This window comes from Anabrus simplex, chromosome 3, assembly GCF_040414725.1.
Source record: "Anabrus simplex isolate iqAnaSimp1 chromosome 3, ASM4041472v1, whole genome shotgun sequence".
Lineage (NCBI taxonomy): Eukaryota > Metazoa > Arthropoda > Insecta > Orthoptera > Tettigoniidae > Anabrus > Anabrus simplex.
The window spans coordinates 157,272,591-157,290,237 of record NC_090267.1 but is presented as its reverse complement, the minus strand read 5'-3'; the positions used below and the strand labels follow the sequence as shown (position 1 = coordinate 157,290,237).

Sequence of the window (17,647 nt, the reverse complement as noted above, 5' to 3'; positions counted from 1 at the left end):
TACCGATACAAATAGGTCTTATGGACACGATGCGGTATGAAAGGCCTAGGAGTTAGAGGAAAGCGGCCGCGGCCTTAATTAAGGTACAGCCCCAGCATTTTCCTGGGGTGAAAATGGTAACACACAGAAAACCATCTTCGGGGGTGCCTTCAGTGGGAGTACTCTCTCTACCTTTCAATAGTGCCAGGTTTATTCAGAGTCGTGCCTTGTCTTGTCACTAAGGTCACAAGCCGCACTGCCTTCAAACACTAAACCCTCTCCTCTCAGCCAAAATATCTCCCTATATAAAGGGGACGGTAGGAAAGTTCCGTACTAAGATGACGTTATCCTCAAGGCTGACTTGTTACTTCCATATAAGGAAACGGGTGGCGATATGTACCTTCTCACAATATCACATAACAGATTAGACAATCGCAACTCAATTTTTAGAGATGTTCTACTTTGGGCCTATGACATTATGTCGTATCTTGATTCTTTATGGGTTAGATAGCGCTCCATTTCTCGATTATAATCAAATCTCCCCAACTCGACTGTGATTGTCATTAGGAAAGGGGCCTCAGTTTAGAACGAAAATTCTCCATCTCAATTTTTAATCACAGTTGGCAAGTTGGCCTTTGTACTAGGAACTCCCGATCTCGATTGTGAATGGCAGTAGGAAATGTGGTCTACCATCATCAAAACTTTCCCAATGCATACCTTACGTCGGTAACGACGTATGGCGTCCTCCCTGTTTTACTTCTCAGATAGAACTAAGAGATATGCAATTTAATGTAGTATTTCTCATTGCGTGTACAGTAATTTACGCAGACAGTCGTATACTTGGTAGAATACCGTAGCGAAACACGTGTATATTTGCTAGCTTATAATACGAAGAAACAAAGATATTGAACCCATGAACTTTGTGCCCTAAGAATATTATGCATAAACTGTCAATTTAATAAGAAATTCGATTCTTGATAGCATGGAATTGACACGTGACGAGGGGGTGATTACCTTCTGTCCCCGCTCTGGGATACATGACGTCAGTCGCACGTGTCAACGGCGGAAGAATCTTAAGTCATTTTTGTGAACTATTTCAAAGCGCATGTATATGGCGTGCCCAAACCAAGTCGAAAATATAGTGCCTAATAAAGGAGATCATTTATCCAATTAATTGAACATATATAAATTTTAAATGTCCATGAACACTACCGCCAGAAATGTAGTGAGTATGTAGTCACCTTCAGAACTCCTGTAATTACAGTTTAGTTAAGTCAGAAATTTTATAGAAATTTCCTTGGCGGCAAAGGGAGATGCCCGAAGAGAGGGGGTGGCTGCTATATATAAGAATTGACGCCATGACGAAGTCTCCTTCTCCTGCATTTTGTGTTACGAAGCGGACAACAAAGGGTTGAGCTGTTCTGTGAAAATCAAACAACAAAAGTAGACTAAGTTCAACCGCAGATTTTAGCCATTGTGTCTGGGGTCTTGACTCCATGTGGAGATAGTTTTCTTGAGTGGAAATAATTGTACCAGATAGGACGGGCAAAGTACTGAGTAAATTCTTATGTGATAAACTAGCGAATGTACCCGTGCTTCGCTACGGTATTCTACATTGTATTCGCACCATCATTAAAATTGCCTGCATATTTCGATATTCTTCGCGGATAAAAACTGAAAAATTTAATGATCTAGGATGTTTTCCGTTCGTTACAGGCTAAAACGTATAATTTTGTCAAATTTCAATTATCTTCTTTTTCTTCTGGCAGATTATGCCGCAATCTGGATTTTGGGCGAGGCGGGTAAAAAGTAGGACTTTCAGGAAACTAAACAAAATATTATGGAGATGGTCATTATTACCCCTTAAACGGAAATCTGTACGAAAATTTCGCCAAAATAGTCATGTAGAGGCACACAGTGGTTACGATTTGATTTGTATAGATAAGGAATATGCTCCATGTAAAACACCTTTTGGGCTATGTCCGCTGGACTTAACCTGCAAAACTGACCATTCATGATATCTCCCTTATTAATCCTCTTGACAAAAAAATGCGCATGAAAAAAAGGTTTAGAGGTGGAATTCCATCACGTTTGGTCGATTTCCAGTCAGGTTGGTCTTGTTCTGTATATATTGTGGAAGAGTAAAATCACCATTTCGGTTCCCTATAAACCGCCAGTCCATTCCGGAACATGAAATGTTATTTACGTTTAAAACCTACCTTTGGACAGGTGGATGCTAAATATAAATTTTGGTTCGAATGTCTTCAGTAGTTTTCAAGTTGTAAGGAATACGCTTTACACGCACCCGCTCGTGAGTTAAGCCCGATGGGACTTGTACAGAAAAACGGTCCGTTAATGATATCTCCCTTATTAATCCTCGTATCGAAATGATGCACATGAGAAAAACGTTTAGAAATTAATTTCTACCAAGGTAGGTAGATTTCCATCAAGTTTGGTTGTGTATATTTTGTGGAAGTGCAAAATCACTGTTTCGGTTTCGTATAAATCCCCGGTCAGTTCAGGGATTTCGAAACAATATTTGCCCTAAAATCTATCAAGGACAGGGGTATTATAAATATGAGTCTTGGTGGAAATACATCCAGTAGTTTGTAGCACTCGCGTACATACGGCGTAATTGAGGAAGAAAATACTACAGTTAATAAAGTTGAAAGTAATAGAAAATGGATTATAACTGAGGACAGCCGGATAACGACAAATATGTAAATGCCAAGTGAATGTATTGGAAAATCAAATGCCCCTCAATAAATTATGCTAGTGTGAGTTATGGATATAATAAAGCGGTAACAGAGGAGAAATTTAGGTCCAGTGATTCTTAGGTAAACAAATAATAAGAAGATGACTAATGGTGCTATTACTTAATCTATTCGAGGGCGGTCATAACATCCAACGATATTCCGCCAATATCCCGCAGATAGGCCGATTGACGCCTCTCTTGCCTTCTACCCAAGGAACAACCACGAATTTAAAAGCACGATGAGGAAAATGGCAATACGTTACTTCCCTGCTGGCATGCAGTCAGAGACGTTGCCATGGTAACCTGTAGGTTCGTTGTCGGTCTCTCGGTCACTCAATGCAGAGCATGATACCAGCGGAAAATTGTAAGTTTCTCCGTCATGTGAAGAGTAAGGTAAATTATGAACATAACTAAAGTTGTTTATAATGAAGAGACGTTTCACGTACGGTAAACTAAGTTTACAGAAGATCAATAGTATAAGAGAAAATGGAGGAAAACCATTCTGGTTTTCCTATAAACCCCCGTCTCTTCAATGATTTTAAAATAATATGCATATCGAAACCTTTCCCGGGATGAGTATACTCTAAGTATGAAGTTTGGTTGAGATCTATCCAGCCGTTTCGAAGTGATGGTGGAAAAACCATTCAGGTTTTCCTATAAACCCCCGTCTATTCAAAGATTTTAAAATGATATGCATATCAAAAGCTATCCCGGGATGAATGTACTCTAAATATGAAGTTTGGTTGTGATCTATCCAGCCGTTTCGACGTGATGGTGGAAAAACCATTCTGGTTTTTCTATAAACCCCCCGTGTATTCAAAGATTTTTAAACGATATGCATATCGAAACCTTCCCCGGGATGAGTATACTCTAAATATGAAGTTTCGTTGGGATCTATCCAGCCGTTTCGACGTGATGGTGGAACAGACAAACAGACAAACAGACAGACAAACAGACAAACAAACAGACACGAAACGTAAAAACCACCGATTCGGTCTTGAGTTGACCTAAAACGGATAAATATCTGATAAATTGGCAAAACAAAAGAAATTACAGACAGCGGACCCCCTACAATTTTATTTATATAGATAAAGAAATTCGTTTGCGGAATTAATTACAGTCCATCGTGTGCGCTCAACAAAAACAAGTGAAGGGTATTTTCTTTTCTTTATGCTTTATTTCCAGGAAATCTGAATATAATGATCTGTAAAGCCAGAAATGTAAAAATGGCAAAATAAAAATGCCAGGGTCGCTGGTGAGTCGAATGATGACCGATGGCGTAACATAAGGTATGTGACTTACCATCTTACTACCTATTATATCTTTTTCATGATCTCTAAAAATGTGTATTTGAATGGGGTATATACGACGCAGTGGTCACCCCTATGTGGTTTTTGTAAATGTTAGAATACGACTAAAAAGAGTCATTTGTTTTATTTTCCACTTGATAAATTTTTGAAGTCTTGCGAGTGCCTTATCATGTTGTAAAACGGTTATTAAATAGGGTTTCGAAGTGATATCACGTCCAATGTAGGTCGTCATTTTCGTATGTTTATTGCCTATATTTTGTGATGTCAAATTAAGATGTTCATTCGACGTAAAAGTTTTCTGTCCGAAATTTTGACGTAAATAATATAAGAAATCCATAGTTACCCATTTTCAACCGAGTGGAAGCGCGCTGTCGTTTGAGAGTATAGTGTGATGAATTTGGTCACAGAGTGAAATGTTTTTCTAGGCTCATTTAAACTGTGTCTCACTGACAATAAAAAGATCTAGTAGAATTTTTCAGTCATTTTCGTGAAAATCCAGTTATTAAAATACGATATAATTTTATGCCAAGTTATTTATTATTAAAGCATTGAGCGTTATTAGGCGTCGTGGATTCTAGTAAGGATTTTATTCCAGTTCCTTTGTCGGTGATAGTCGTGAGTTGGAAAACAGAGGTTAGTTTTGTCGTGTGAGTCGAGATGAGATTTGTGAATCAGGTTAGAGACCTATCAATGAAGCCGGTACTTGTGGAAGCCCGAGGAAGATTTTATAATGTTGGGAATGCAAAGCAATATACAAGGAATCCGCGCTGATATTAATTTGCGACGTGTATAATTATTGTGGGCATTTTGAAGTATAATCTACGTGCAATTTGTTGGTTAGAATATCGTATTTGTTTAATTATGTCGGCAGAGTTTAAAGATTTAAAGAGAGAGGCCAGTTAGGTAGAACGACAGATGTCTCGTGTAACTGTCTAGCGGACTGGGGCGAAATGCCGTCAGCTGAGAGGGGTTGGCCGCTGGGATAACAGGACATGGAGAATGTGTTACGCGTGGAATTGAGATTGTATTTCTCGGCAAGGGATAACGTTAAATGTTGGATTTAGTTGAAATTTTCATCCGGTAATAACCTGAGTGTTATTAGATACTGTAAAATTTGTTTAATTGGGGACGTAATGTGCATTTGATGCCACGGACTTAGAGTACAGTGAACAAGTTTTAGCCAAATTCAGGGTTGTCCAAAATATAGAGCGATGGTAGTGATGATTGTTTGTCTGTGAGGGGTGCGCAAACTTTATAAAATGTTATGACGAGATATGACATCGTAATTATATGGCGAGTTGCTTTTGGTTTGTACGTAGATTATTAGGGTATCCAAGAGTTAATAATGGCTAGGGTTAGATTAGATTTAAAGTGTGAGGTCATGAAACAAGATATATAAACTGGACATGAATGATGTAATATTCTTTTCCAGCCAATAGGAATAAACAGATAAACCTCACGGGATTTTAAAATTGTGAGAACACAATTGCGTAGGAATTTGTGAAGAAACCAGAGTCCGCGGAGATAGAATTTTTTATCCTTTAAGATTTCATTAAATCATTTAAACTTCTTTAATTATTAAATTCAGTAAACCACATTTTGAAATAACTTGAAATCAAGAGAATAACTTGGAGATGCATTCTGGAAATCTTAGAATGTTTTCTGGGGAATGTGTAAATGTTAACGTAACGATTAAGGGGACATATCCGAAGGTAATGGATTTTACTGCCACAAAGTATTGTGAGCATTGCTATTGTTGTATTATTTAACTTTGATTGATTGAGCAGTGAATGTGCTGGGGCTAGTAAAGTGGAAACTTTGGTCATCAACCGATGTAACTTAATTGTGTTTAGCCTTCAGCTTAGAAACTTGGATGGTCAGGGGTCATCAAACTCAGTGACTTAGATTAGGGCCATATGCCACTGTAGCATCATTTTCCTTGCGGTCATCATTCACAATGACTTTAAAGTAACTTATAAGTTTAGATGTCGATCCATGACATAGACGAAGGTCTCATCGGTTCAATTAAGGGTCCACGGCGTAGAACCACTATGTGGCACACACCGATTGGACTGCCTTAATTATACCCAGAGTCCAGAGTTCGTGTTACGAGGGCTGGACCATAACGAATCACTATGATGATACATGTAGTCTCACATGGAAGCCGAATTTAAGGATTTCCAGACTTTCCTTTCTTTAATAAAAAAAGAGAGACAATGGTTTCTAGTAAGAATACCCATCAGGCAGTTACGACAAAGGCTCACACCAGTGTTCTGACCTTATATGTAATAAAAATTATTGTGGTGTCCAGTGGACACGATTAATTTCAATGAAACCGTTGACAAATCACAATGCTTCAGAATTTCAGGAATAAATAGGAATCTTTAAACAGACCTTTCATTTAGTAGATAGATTAGAATTACTGAACACTATCTTTACCTCAGCAAGTGACGAAGAACCCGATACGACCCAAGAGACAGATCTCATGTTGCTGATAGGTAAGAAAGGTAGGTATCCCTCAATATGGACCAAAAGGGTTCAATATATATATTTTAAACCTACAACCTGTTTTCCAGTCATTTATAGGGTCAGGGATGGAATGAATGAAGCCCCCATGTTGAGGCGAGGATAGAAATTGTGCCGGCTGCCGAGGCCTGTCACACTCCTCTGAGACAATGACTAATGACTGATAGATGAAATGGTAACGGAAGAGTGTTGCTGGAATAAAGGATGACAGGTAAAACTGGAGTATCCGGAGACAAACCTGTGCCGCCTCCGCCTAAACAAAGATATAATATGAATAAAAATAACATTGTACAAGGAACATGTCGACGAGAACACACATCAGTGATGGCGAAGAACACGGGGAGGAGGTGGAACAAACCCGGTTAGAACAGGATTGCCTCTCGAAGACAAACACGGCAAGTCAACGAGCAGGAAACCAAATAACGGGCACGATTTTGCTTATTTATGGCCTAGGATGATATCTGTTGTTGAAGACATCACGAATACACAGACCCCCTCACGGAGGAATTATCCAATGAAATTTTAAATGCTGACCAGCCCGGGAATATAAACGAGGACTCCTTCGAGCAATGGACAGCATGCAAACCAGTTAGCCATGGAGCGGAATACTATGAACCAATAACTACTTCTATCCTCAGTTCATACCATGATTCAATCGTCAGCAGAAATGCCTTTGACAGCGTATAATAACCTACCGCTGTTCCCATAAACCCTCAACATGGCCAACGTATTTTCCTTTCATACTTTGCCATGTTCCTTATCTGAATCTCTAAAACATACGCATAAGTGTCTGTTTCTCTTTTAGCATTTTTCAATTAATTGAAAAATTCTGAAAATATGACCTAACAGCAACTCTATTGTCTGCAACCACACTGGTTTCTAATAGAAATATTAAATAAATGGTATTGTTGTTTTGATTATAGCTTATGACATAAAAATTCAACTTACTTGTTCGCATTTATGCAGTACGAAGTTGTAATTACCCACTGTTCACTGAGCTTCGTTACAAAGCAAAAAAACGATGGGCCGACATAGAATATCTGAAAAAAATGAAAAGGTTATTATAAAATAAACATGGAAGTAAACATAACATTACAGAAGTGTTAAGTACATCTTCTTCCAAGAGTTTCCATTTGTTATTCCTATAAGTAGTCTATGACATCTAGGAAAACAGTGACCGAGAATTAATGAATGTGCAGATGCATAGCAGGGAGATTTCAAGATGTCTCCCAAACTCGTATATTCGATATTGATTATAAACTTAGGAATATTAATATTTACATTCTTTATCTACAGTTAATTTGAACTTGGTACGAAAATATGGAGGCAACTGTAATACCTATGATGTAAAAGGTCTCAATCGAAAGTTGGAAATACCATGATTGCTGGAAAATCCTATTTATAAAATATTTGGGAAGTTCGATATTTTAGAAACGCTGCAGAAAACGACGCATATTTAATACTCAATGGTCTCAGGTACTACCTTCCTGAAGTAGGTACAGCTACTTTCTGTTGGTTCTACAAGAGAGCGTCTACGACTTAGTAAATGCACTGTTTGTAGATGACGGACTCGATTCTAGCACGTTGCAGCTTCCGTATATTGAACCGTAACATAACACGGTCTAACTGAATTGATTTAATCCTGTGGATTATTTTTTGAATTTAGCGCCGAGGAACGAAATTTAGGAACACTGGGTGAGCATGAGAATAAGTGTGTCGAACCCATAGCAAGCAGAGTGCAGTGAGTTCCCTCAGATGAACGAAGGCAGGATGCTTTAATTTTACTTGCGTAAACCCCGTCACCCGCTTGGGTACGCTAGTCGCTGACAAAGAAAGGAAACCGTCCAGTACAGAGAGCGAGGGATTTGAACTCTGGAATGTCCGAACAACTTCAGGGTGTCCCTAGACACAAAATATTCAGGTCTGGAATTGTTTGAATTCGATCTCGTATATACGTCACAGTCATATCCAACATGTCCATGATGAGGACAGTTCCCATTGACATTTATGGAGCGGATTGAGACTTTATAACCCAGCAACTGTGCCTGTTTTGTGTAATTATGATGTATTTGAAATATCCGTTGCTTCACACAAAGGCACCTTCTTGTTAGCCGGCGAAGCACTGTTGGGTGCGTCCCCTGCCCGAGATTATAAGAGGGAAAGTGAGACTTTAACCGGCCCCCAATGTGTCATAGACAGTCGTGTTGTGTGTGGATCTTCTGCGAGAACGGGATAAAAAATGTTTTATCGTATTCAGTGATACAAGAGAGTTAGCAAAACTTTAGCTCATCCGAGCAGTGTTAACTATACTAAATACTGTAAATTATGTAGAGTCGCACCGTAATACAAATTCGAGTGCGGTAATCGGAGATACTGCTGAGGAGGATGGGAACGAAAACGGGAGATATCCCAATTAGGTTGCTATTTTTTGGCTAAACTAATGCCGCAATAGTGGATAACGTAAAATGTATCCTAACCTATATTGCGAATGTGTTCTTCGGGCAAAAGCTAAGCAGCGAAGAGTTCCGATATTAACCTGGGTTACGAGGTTCCAGGCAGCTATCAGCGGTACGAGAAAGATGACTACGCAGTCCCGATGCACGAACAGCTGTGCGAGAGAATGTTCTCGTTCTCACTGCACTGCGTGCGGGAGACCACATGAGTGAATCAAGGTCAAGTGACGTCAGCACTGCCTGTAGCTTCCCTCCCCTCCCCTCAGAATTCTCTCGAATCCATTTTTTTGAATTTTTAATGCCTGGATCAATTAACATGATACCAATACTAAATTGTAGCCAATATTCTGAAAGTAATTCGCTGCAAATTTGAGATTAATCCGTGAAGTGGTTCCCAAGATATAACAAGTTAAAATTTGGAAAGTATTATCACCCCTTCATCACCTGATTCCGAGCGCTGCTCGCAGCCAGGTATAAATAGGTCATTGAACTGAGCGTATAGCCAGTGTGTGTTCTGCGATTATGACAGAAGGATAGTATGCTCCATCGCGATCCGCGAGGACGTAGAAGTCACACTCGAACACTTTGAAATTGTGCGAAGACGTCGCAAGTAAAGTTTCTGCCGTGTCGCGACGAAGGAAATGTTCTAAAATTTTCTCCGACTAAATCGTCGTTATATAATATTTAGGAGTGTATTAACCGAGTGAAGAATAATAGAAATTGTGAATTGAGGTGTCAAGTATTTCATTTATCAGTAAACGATATTGTGGACTTTGACATTTTCACGTGGTTCTGAACTTCATCATTGACTGTGACAGTATTCTAAAATATTGCGTGTGATGAGCTAAACTTCTAATTTGCGACCATTTTAATGATTCTGAGACACATTTCTCCTACACTAGTACAATTGTGAATTGTGTGAGATACTTTTCCACTATACATCCAACAAATAGCTAGGCTAAAAGTGACTACTTTTTCGTGCATTTACTCGAACTTTCGATCACTACTTCGAGAAACTAACAGAATATTAAGAACTTTTTATGACGATATTAAGTCGTACGGACTTGTGTTGTGCAAATTCAGTCATAAAATTGTCTTAATCTACGAACAGTATTATTCCAGAGACTGTTGTAGAGACTGTTGTTAATGACATTCTTCCAGTGTTTTATGGACTGTGATGATTATTCTACGGTCTAACCTCAGATATAATCAGTGACTTATGAATTGTGACAGTGTTAAATCCGAATTCCGAAAATTGTGTGTGTGTAAAAACTGTGTTTTCCGTGTTGAAAACGATTGTAAGTCCTTACTTCATTAACCTGACTTACAAATCACACTGTAGTATAGACTGTGATATTCTAAGTCACCTGTTCAACACCGTAAAACCAATGTGAGAATACGAACTGTGCATCGAGACTTGTGTCGATGTATAATATCAGTCTTAGTGATAATTGAAAGCTCTATAGTGCCAATTGAACTTTCCGTGTTCCGACATTATCTCTAAAAGAATAACGGAAATCTTGGCAAAATGTTATGAGATTCTGTTGCATCGAACGTCGTTTCCAACGTGGGATTAACGTGGTTTCTTCGATCATGGTACCCATCGAGGGACGTCGGCGAGGGATATTAACGTGGTATCTTCACTGAATGGACTTGTCACGCTGCTAGTGCTGAGTTCGATCCTTGGCTGCACGCTGCAGAATATTCCAGGCACCAAGACGCAGGACAGCACAACACCAACACTTATAAGCAGATTACACGTGATCTTTCCATATTTTGAGTGAATAATCCCACTAATTGAGTTTTAACAAAGCACTCAGTTAATTATAGTGCTCCAGGAACAATAAAGTGCTTCGTGCGAATTTCAGCTTACTATTCATAATAATTCAGGAAAGTTTCATGTCTTGCTTTTGAACTGTAAATTCATTTTTAAAATCTTATATAATTTGAAGTAATTTCACGTAGATGAACTCTTGGGTTTGCAAGTGCACGATTTTATTTTCTCATAGATGAACTGTAGGAGTATACAGCAAGTGATCAAATATTTTTATTTGAATTGTCAACTTATTCATGGAAGTGTGTGCTAATATTATGTTCAAACATATTAGAAAAACTGTAGGTTTGCATCACAAGTGATGGACTTAATGAAATTCAGTGTGCAAAGGGTTATGTTGGTATTTAAAACCATTTCAAAGCTCTTAGATGAACTGTAGGGTGTTTGCAATCTCTAAAAGAGTGATATTTATTTTGGACATTTTAATCAAGTGGATGTCTCTGAATACAACAGCATCGATATTTTACTTTGCATTTTTGGAAATATCGACAGAAAATTTTGAATTTGACGATTCAACTGCAGAGTGATTTTCATGAATATTTTTAATAAATATTGTCAAAAAGATTTTACCATCGCCCTACGATACTATCCATCTCTGTACCTGCTCCAATGAGAAACCGAACACTACCTGAGATCCTTCCCATGCTTTGGCACCATAATCATTTCCTGGTGCAATATGTTTGCATGCAAGTGTAGGGATTAGATTCGATATAGAGCCATAGTGTGTAGGTAAATAATAGTCTTAATCATAATAATAATAATAATAATAATAATAATAATAATAATAATAATAATAATAATAATAATAATAATAATGAATGTTATTTGATTTACGTTCCACTAACTACTTTTACGTTTCTCGGAGACGCCGAGATGCCAGAATTTAGTCCCGTAGGAGTTCTTTTACGTTCCAGTAAATCTACCGGCACGAGGCTGACGTATTTGAACACCTTCAAATACCACTGGACTCAGCCACATCGCACCTGTCAAGTGCGGGTCAAAAGGCCAGCGCCTCAACCGTTTGAGGCACTCAGCCCGGTAATAGTGGTCTTAAATATAATCCAGATAGGCTTTCTGTTCTGATATTTCATTTGAAGTAAATACAACTGGGGCTGGAGGTAATCCCTTCACCCATATTTTATTAGTGTAAGTGGTTTGGACACGAGAGCTATGTTAGGACTTTTTTTATCAGGTGTGCTTCAGAGTAGTTCAATTGTGTCTTTCAGACAATTAATTTTGTGCAGTGTTAAGATCATCATTGTAAATTGTAGGGCTTGGCACCTCATGAGTATAGAAGGGAAACTCAGAGAAAATGGTAGATCAGATTTATAGTCAGGATGTGCATGCCATAGTTAGCGCATGAATTTTTGGCTGTGTGCGTGTGCAGAATAATATTTGGCGTTGAATAGTGAGGATTATTAACAAAGAGAAGTCGGAGTAACTCACCCGTGCAAAGGACGTGAACCAGGGACTGTTGAGTATATGGCCGGAAGGAGCCAGGAAATTTTGCATCGGCTGAAAATGCCCATGAATAATAAGAATAGGCCAAGATGTGTGTTGGATAAAGATTGCGACGTTAAGCTCGATTTAGGGCAGTATGTGAATATGAGAACTACAGTTTGCGCGAGTGGACGCATCTGTATGTTAAAAGAATAAATGTACAAGGCCTGACCACCGGGAAGGTTGGGTCTAGCAGAAGAGCCAAGCCAGGTAAGGGTGCGTTTGCCAAGGTGGGATTGTAGCCGCACATCGACAGCAGTCTCGACCTCCGCGCATGCGCAGTTTGAGTTTGGTCTGCGACTCGCGACGACTGCGGCTTGAGCCGCCACACTGGTGCAGTGAGTAGTGCTGGCGGCCGCAGTCGCTGCGATAGTTGATACAAGTAATGTATCTATTCTGTAGCAGTTAATTATTGACTTTGGGTACGATGTGGAAGCAACGAAAAGTCGAGGGAGAGTTCAGTCACTCGCATGATATAGCTCTTTGCCACTTATTTTCCGAACATAAATGTGTGTACAATTTAAAGCACCTGCAGTACAAGGGTATGTTTGTACGAGACAATGTTTGAGATGATATTGGTTCAAAAATGACAGTAAATGGTCGTCTTATTATTATTCTTTCATTAAAATGTCAACGAAAGCCCTGCCCCTAACCAAATCGCCCGTGCTCTCGTCCATTTATGACGGACTGGACTGCGCGACTGGCGGCTGGAATCGTGTCTAAGAAAACACCCCACATGCCCGTCCCTGCGGCTGCTGTCGCCAACGTATATGGTGACCACAGTCGTGCTGCTCTGGCCGCCGTGGTGGCTACAGTCGCACCTTGGGAAACACACCTTAATTGAAATATATGAGAGTGCCCTAGTGAGCTCAGTGAATGAACCTAGTATTTGCAGGATTCCGTTATTTACCAGAACAGCGTACGCTAGAGAGCCTTTTGACTACTCCAGATAAAAACTTGTTTTTCATACCACTGCACCCAGCTGACTCCACGGCTTGATGACGTGTACATAAGAGAAGGTTTGTGTGTACTCTACACGGACTGCGGATACGAGACCTTCTGGAGCTCGTGAGCGCGATGGTCCTTCAATGAAATTTATGTTGCTTGATATTCAGGAAGGGTTCATTTGTGTTTATTGCTATTGATGTGTCCAATATGTCGTCGACTATTTGTGTTGTTTAGCATTTCAAAGCCCGTTGGCTGTAGTTGGATAGCGAGGTTTCATATCTATGTCCATTGCGTGCGGTATCGTTGCCTCAAATAGAGCCAGTGTTTTTTGGAAGATTTATTTTGGGACCAGTATCCAACAAGTGTCCAACTAATTCAGAATTAGTCCCCTACAATTTGAATCAGTCACCATGTTTACATGTCAAGAGACGGTACCCAATCGAAGCCCACGGGCTAAAGAATCTCCGTGAGATACGTAAACTTCATGTTTCATAGATAAAATTCAGGAAACTCAATCCTCAAAAATTACCAGTGTTTCGCTCCAGTGCACATTCAGGGTTAACAACATAAATTTAAATAAGGGTACTCTACTCCGTCCCTGTTTAACAATATTCGGACATAGCAATGATAATGAGGAAAACAATACGCCATCGTGGCTATGGAGCTTGCCCGATAAACATCAAATCTAGCCCCACGTTACGGAAGCCAAGAAAATTATGTACCGTTCCCGTCCAATAAAAGTCTACCGGCGCCGGCGGAGATCTGCGTGTTCGGTTCGTAAAATAAGATCAGGGCTAAAATTAAATCAGAATCTCAGGATAAATAAACCATAGGTATGTGAACGGGAAACAGAAACATAATTTCGTGAATAAAATGCAAAATAGAGGGTAAGATTTATTATCTAAGAACATTATAGATTATTCGTATAATAAAGAAACTCATTATTGAAACGCTTGAAAATGGCTCAAACAAATGTCAAAATCACAAACATGTGCCGTGCACATTGTTAACAAATAACTAATACAATACATGAAAAGACGGGCAATATCCCGTATTAATAGAAAAATATTTACAAAATAAATCTCGGGAAAAATACACACTTCGCTTCGAGTCGACGCAGTTAAATTTCTCTTAATAAATCCTGATGGATATTATTTCAATAAACGTTTTATAAGACATACCGCCACAATATAGAATTATACTAGATCCGATCCATATTGAAATTTATATTTATAACAATTATAAACAAATTATATTGTTCCAGGGGTTCGTAATTAAATCTACACTGAATTTAAAAACAGACCGTTTTTTTTACAAGTGGACAGATTAAATAGCCGACTTTCCATCAAAATGAGCTGCGGGCTCATATTTAAAATACAAGTCTTTAATAACGATGACAATGACACATAAACATCAAAAACATACATGACAAAATTCAATCTAAATGAAACACTGAAATTAATCCTGTATACATCATGCAAATAAAAAATAAAAAAGAATATCACTGTGTACAAGCATTTCGGAAATACAGTTTATATGAGATACTAAACTATTTCTTATTAGAAACCACATGAAAATCCTGACTCAGTTAAACATGTTGAGGGTAAACATATCACCTTGCACGTCGTAGCATAAATCTTCTGATAAATTCTCCAGCTGTAACACGGCCCGCCTAGCAAGAGATAACATCAGCTAATTGGATTCTTTATTCTTGCCTGAGAGATCTTAACATACCGGGGGACATATTAAGGCCGCAAATCACTGCTCTGTTCATTATACAATCAAAGGACCTCGAACTCGTCTCAATGCTCTTCGATACGCAATACTACGGCCTTAATGGAATGGGTGCTCGTAAAAACGGGCTAACCAACATTTTGTCAGAACAGAGATAAATCAATTTTTGCAAATGTCAAAAAACAAAAATTATACCATAAAAATAATATTTGTTTCATTATTTTATCTTGATGTAGTACCTTTAAATTATCAATACCATATATTGGAACTGTATTAAAAATGAAAAGTGCTCGAAAAAATAGGAATATAAAAAATGGAGGAAAATTGACTTCTGCGTTGACCTAGCTATAGTTAATAGTTTACATTAGATTCGTAACCAAACTTTATTTTATGATCATACAATACAAAAAAGGTGTTTTATACAGTAAACTAGACATAAAGATGCCGCCCCCCGTGTTGTAGGGGTAGCGTGCCTGCCTCTCGCCCGGAGGCCCTGGGTTCGATTTCCGGCCAGGTCAGGGATTTTTCTCTCGACCTGAGGGCTGATTCGAGGTCCACTCAGCCTACGTGATTACAATTGAGGAGCTATCTGACGGTGAGATGGCGGCCCCGGTCTAGAAAACCCAGAATAACGGCCGAGAGGATGCGTCGTGCTGACCACACCAACCCTCGAAATCTGCAGGCCTTCGGGCTGATTAGCGGTCGCTGGGCAGGCCAGAGCCCTTCCAAGTGCATAAGTGCCGTGGGTTTTTAGACATAAAAATGCTTCAGACTTATTTTGAAATATGACATAACATTCCCTCATGGGGCAATCATCAGTCATATGGGTCATATTCTAATGCATTGGAAAATGATCCCTCAATCACCTCTTGGCCAATGCCAGTTGTCAGTTCTCTGTAATACTGGTGATATATTGCAGGAATATATTCAATAGCTCAAGCTAGTCCTTAAGCTTTGCTGGCTTTATTGGCCTTGTAACACTGTATTTTGGTGACAGCTAAACACTAGCAAGTGATGGCCGACCTCCATTACTGTTCCTTTCGTGAAGGTCAACACAATCATATTCCTCAACAATACTATATAAATACTTTTAAAATACTTAAATGGTACATCTTTCATAAATACTATGCCTGAAACTTTACTAATTAGTACTCTTTGCTTATTTACAGATACCATTCTCTTGGTTATTTTTTCTATCAAATGTTGAGTGCTCACAAACTTATCACTTGTCATTTTTACTACTTGAAATGATTTTCTTACTCTAGCTCATTTTACTAAATCCTTCCATTCATCTGGCACAAAAACAAGAAACACCCACAGCCTCTAGTATACATGGGGATGAGGTTTTGCTAACCTACATATACAACAACGCCATCTTTACGGCGTCCTCCGTAAACGTCTGTTAGCCCGATTTTGCAATAACAAAATTGGCCTAAATAAAATGGCATAAAATTCAAAGCGTTGTATCTCATCACACAGGATTGCCTCATGTTAGCCCAACTCACAGAAGATACTTTGAACCTTCCGCAATTGATGGCAGCACATAAATCATTTTTTCCAAATTTGTTGGTTAGTCCGTTTTTGCGAGCACCCATTCAGTTAGAGTTTTCGATTCAACACAGCTACATTATAAAACACGTGGCACATCAGGCCTAACACCTCCTGGTACAAGAGTTCGACTCTCGTAGTATCAATGAACAATCTAGGCAAATAAAGCCTTTCTCTAATTACGTAGCTAAAACCATTACATTTCCCCATTATAAAACTTTGCAGGCACCTCTGTCCTGTCTTCACACACATCTATCTAAATCTCAATTTATCAGGCTAATCTTGCCTTTCTCTCGTATCATACACATCACATTCACAATTAGCTGCTCCTCTTTGCCTACCTGAAAGGCACTAACACAACGATGAACTTTCAAGCTGGATACATCTGCCGTGCAATTACCTGTAAGTCATGCTCCATGCATTAAAACAAACAATCTGTTCCCTACTGAAATTTGTACTCATACAATATTTAGGCTGTGCAGCCTCCTTAAGGAAAGAGTATATCTCTTACCATAAATTGGAATACACAATAACATCATGACAAACACATACGCCTATCATGTCAGCGTTTTCCGGGCTTGTAGTGGAAGCTGTTCCACTGAGAGCTTCGCTGCTATCGAAGTCAGTCGGAACCCTTGACAATGCCGAACGCAGTCTTCGGTGAAACGTCGGGACATTCACTCGCTCTTAGATCACGGCCTACAAGCCTGGAAAACGCTGAAATGATTTGTAACGCCGGCCGTGAAAGCCTCAATTGCTACACATACGCCTATATACACCTAATAATTTCCCTCTTTGCCACCTAATAAAAAGGAAAAATAATTAAACTTCAGGGTTCGAACATGCATTTCCCCTGAAACATAACATTACTTTATAATAATAAAACACAGCTCAGCCACAAAAAGACTGACATTTACAATTAAACTCTCTCACGATCGAACTAGGCTAATTCTTCTATCTAAGCACGCTTATAATGTGTGATAAACTTAACCGATGTCGTCTCAGCTTTCATCACGGTCGCCAGGCCGCTACGTCTGCGTAAATTATAGCATCATTGCAA

General features: G+C 39.1%; 1 protein-coding gene across 1 annotated transcript in view; it reads right to left on the bottom strand.

Moving 5' to 3' along the window:
• Positions 1-17,647, bottom strand: part of LOC136867132 (trypsin-5) — a 130,812-nt gene that overhangs the window by 70,945 nt on the left and 42,220 nt on the right. The window contains exon 3 of the mRNA XM_068227027.1: positions 7,519-7,610. Within this exon, the coding sequence (XP_068083128.1) occupies positions 7,519-7,610 (92 nt within the window). The remainder of the gene's footprint in view (positions 1-7,518; positions 7,611-17,647) is intronic.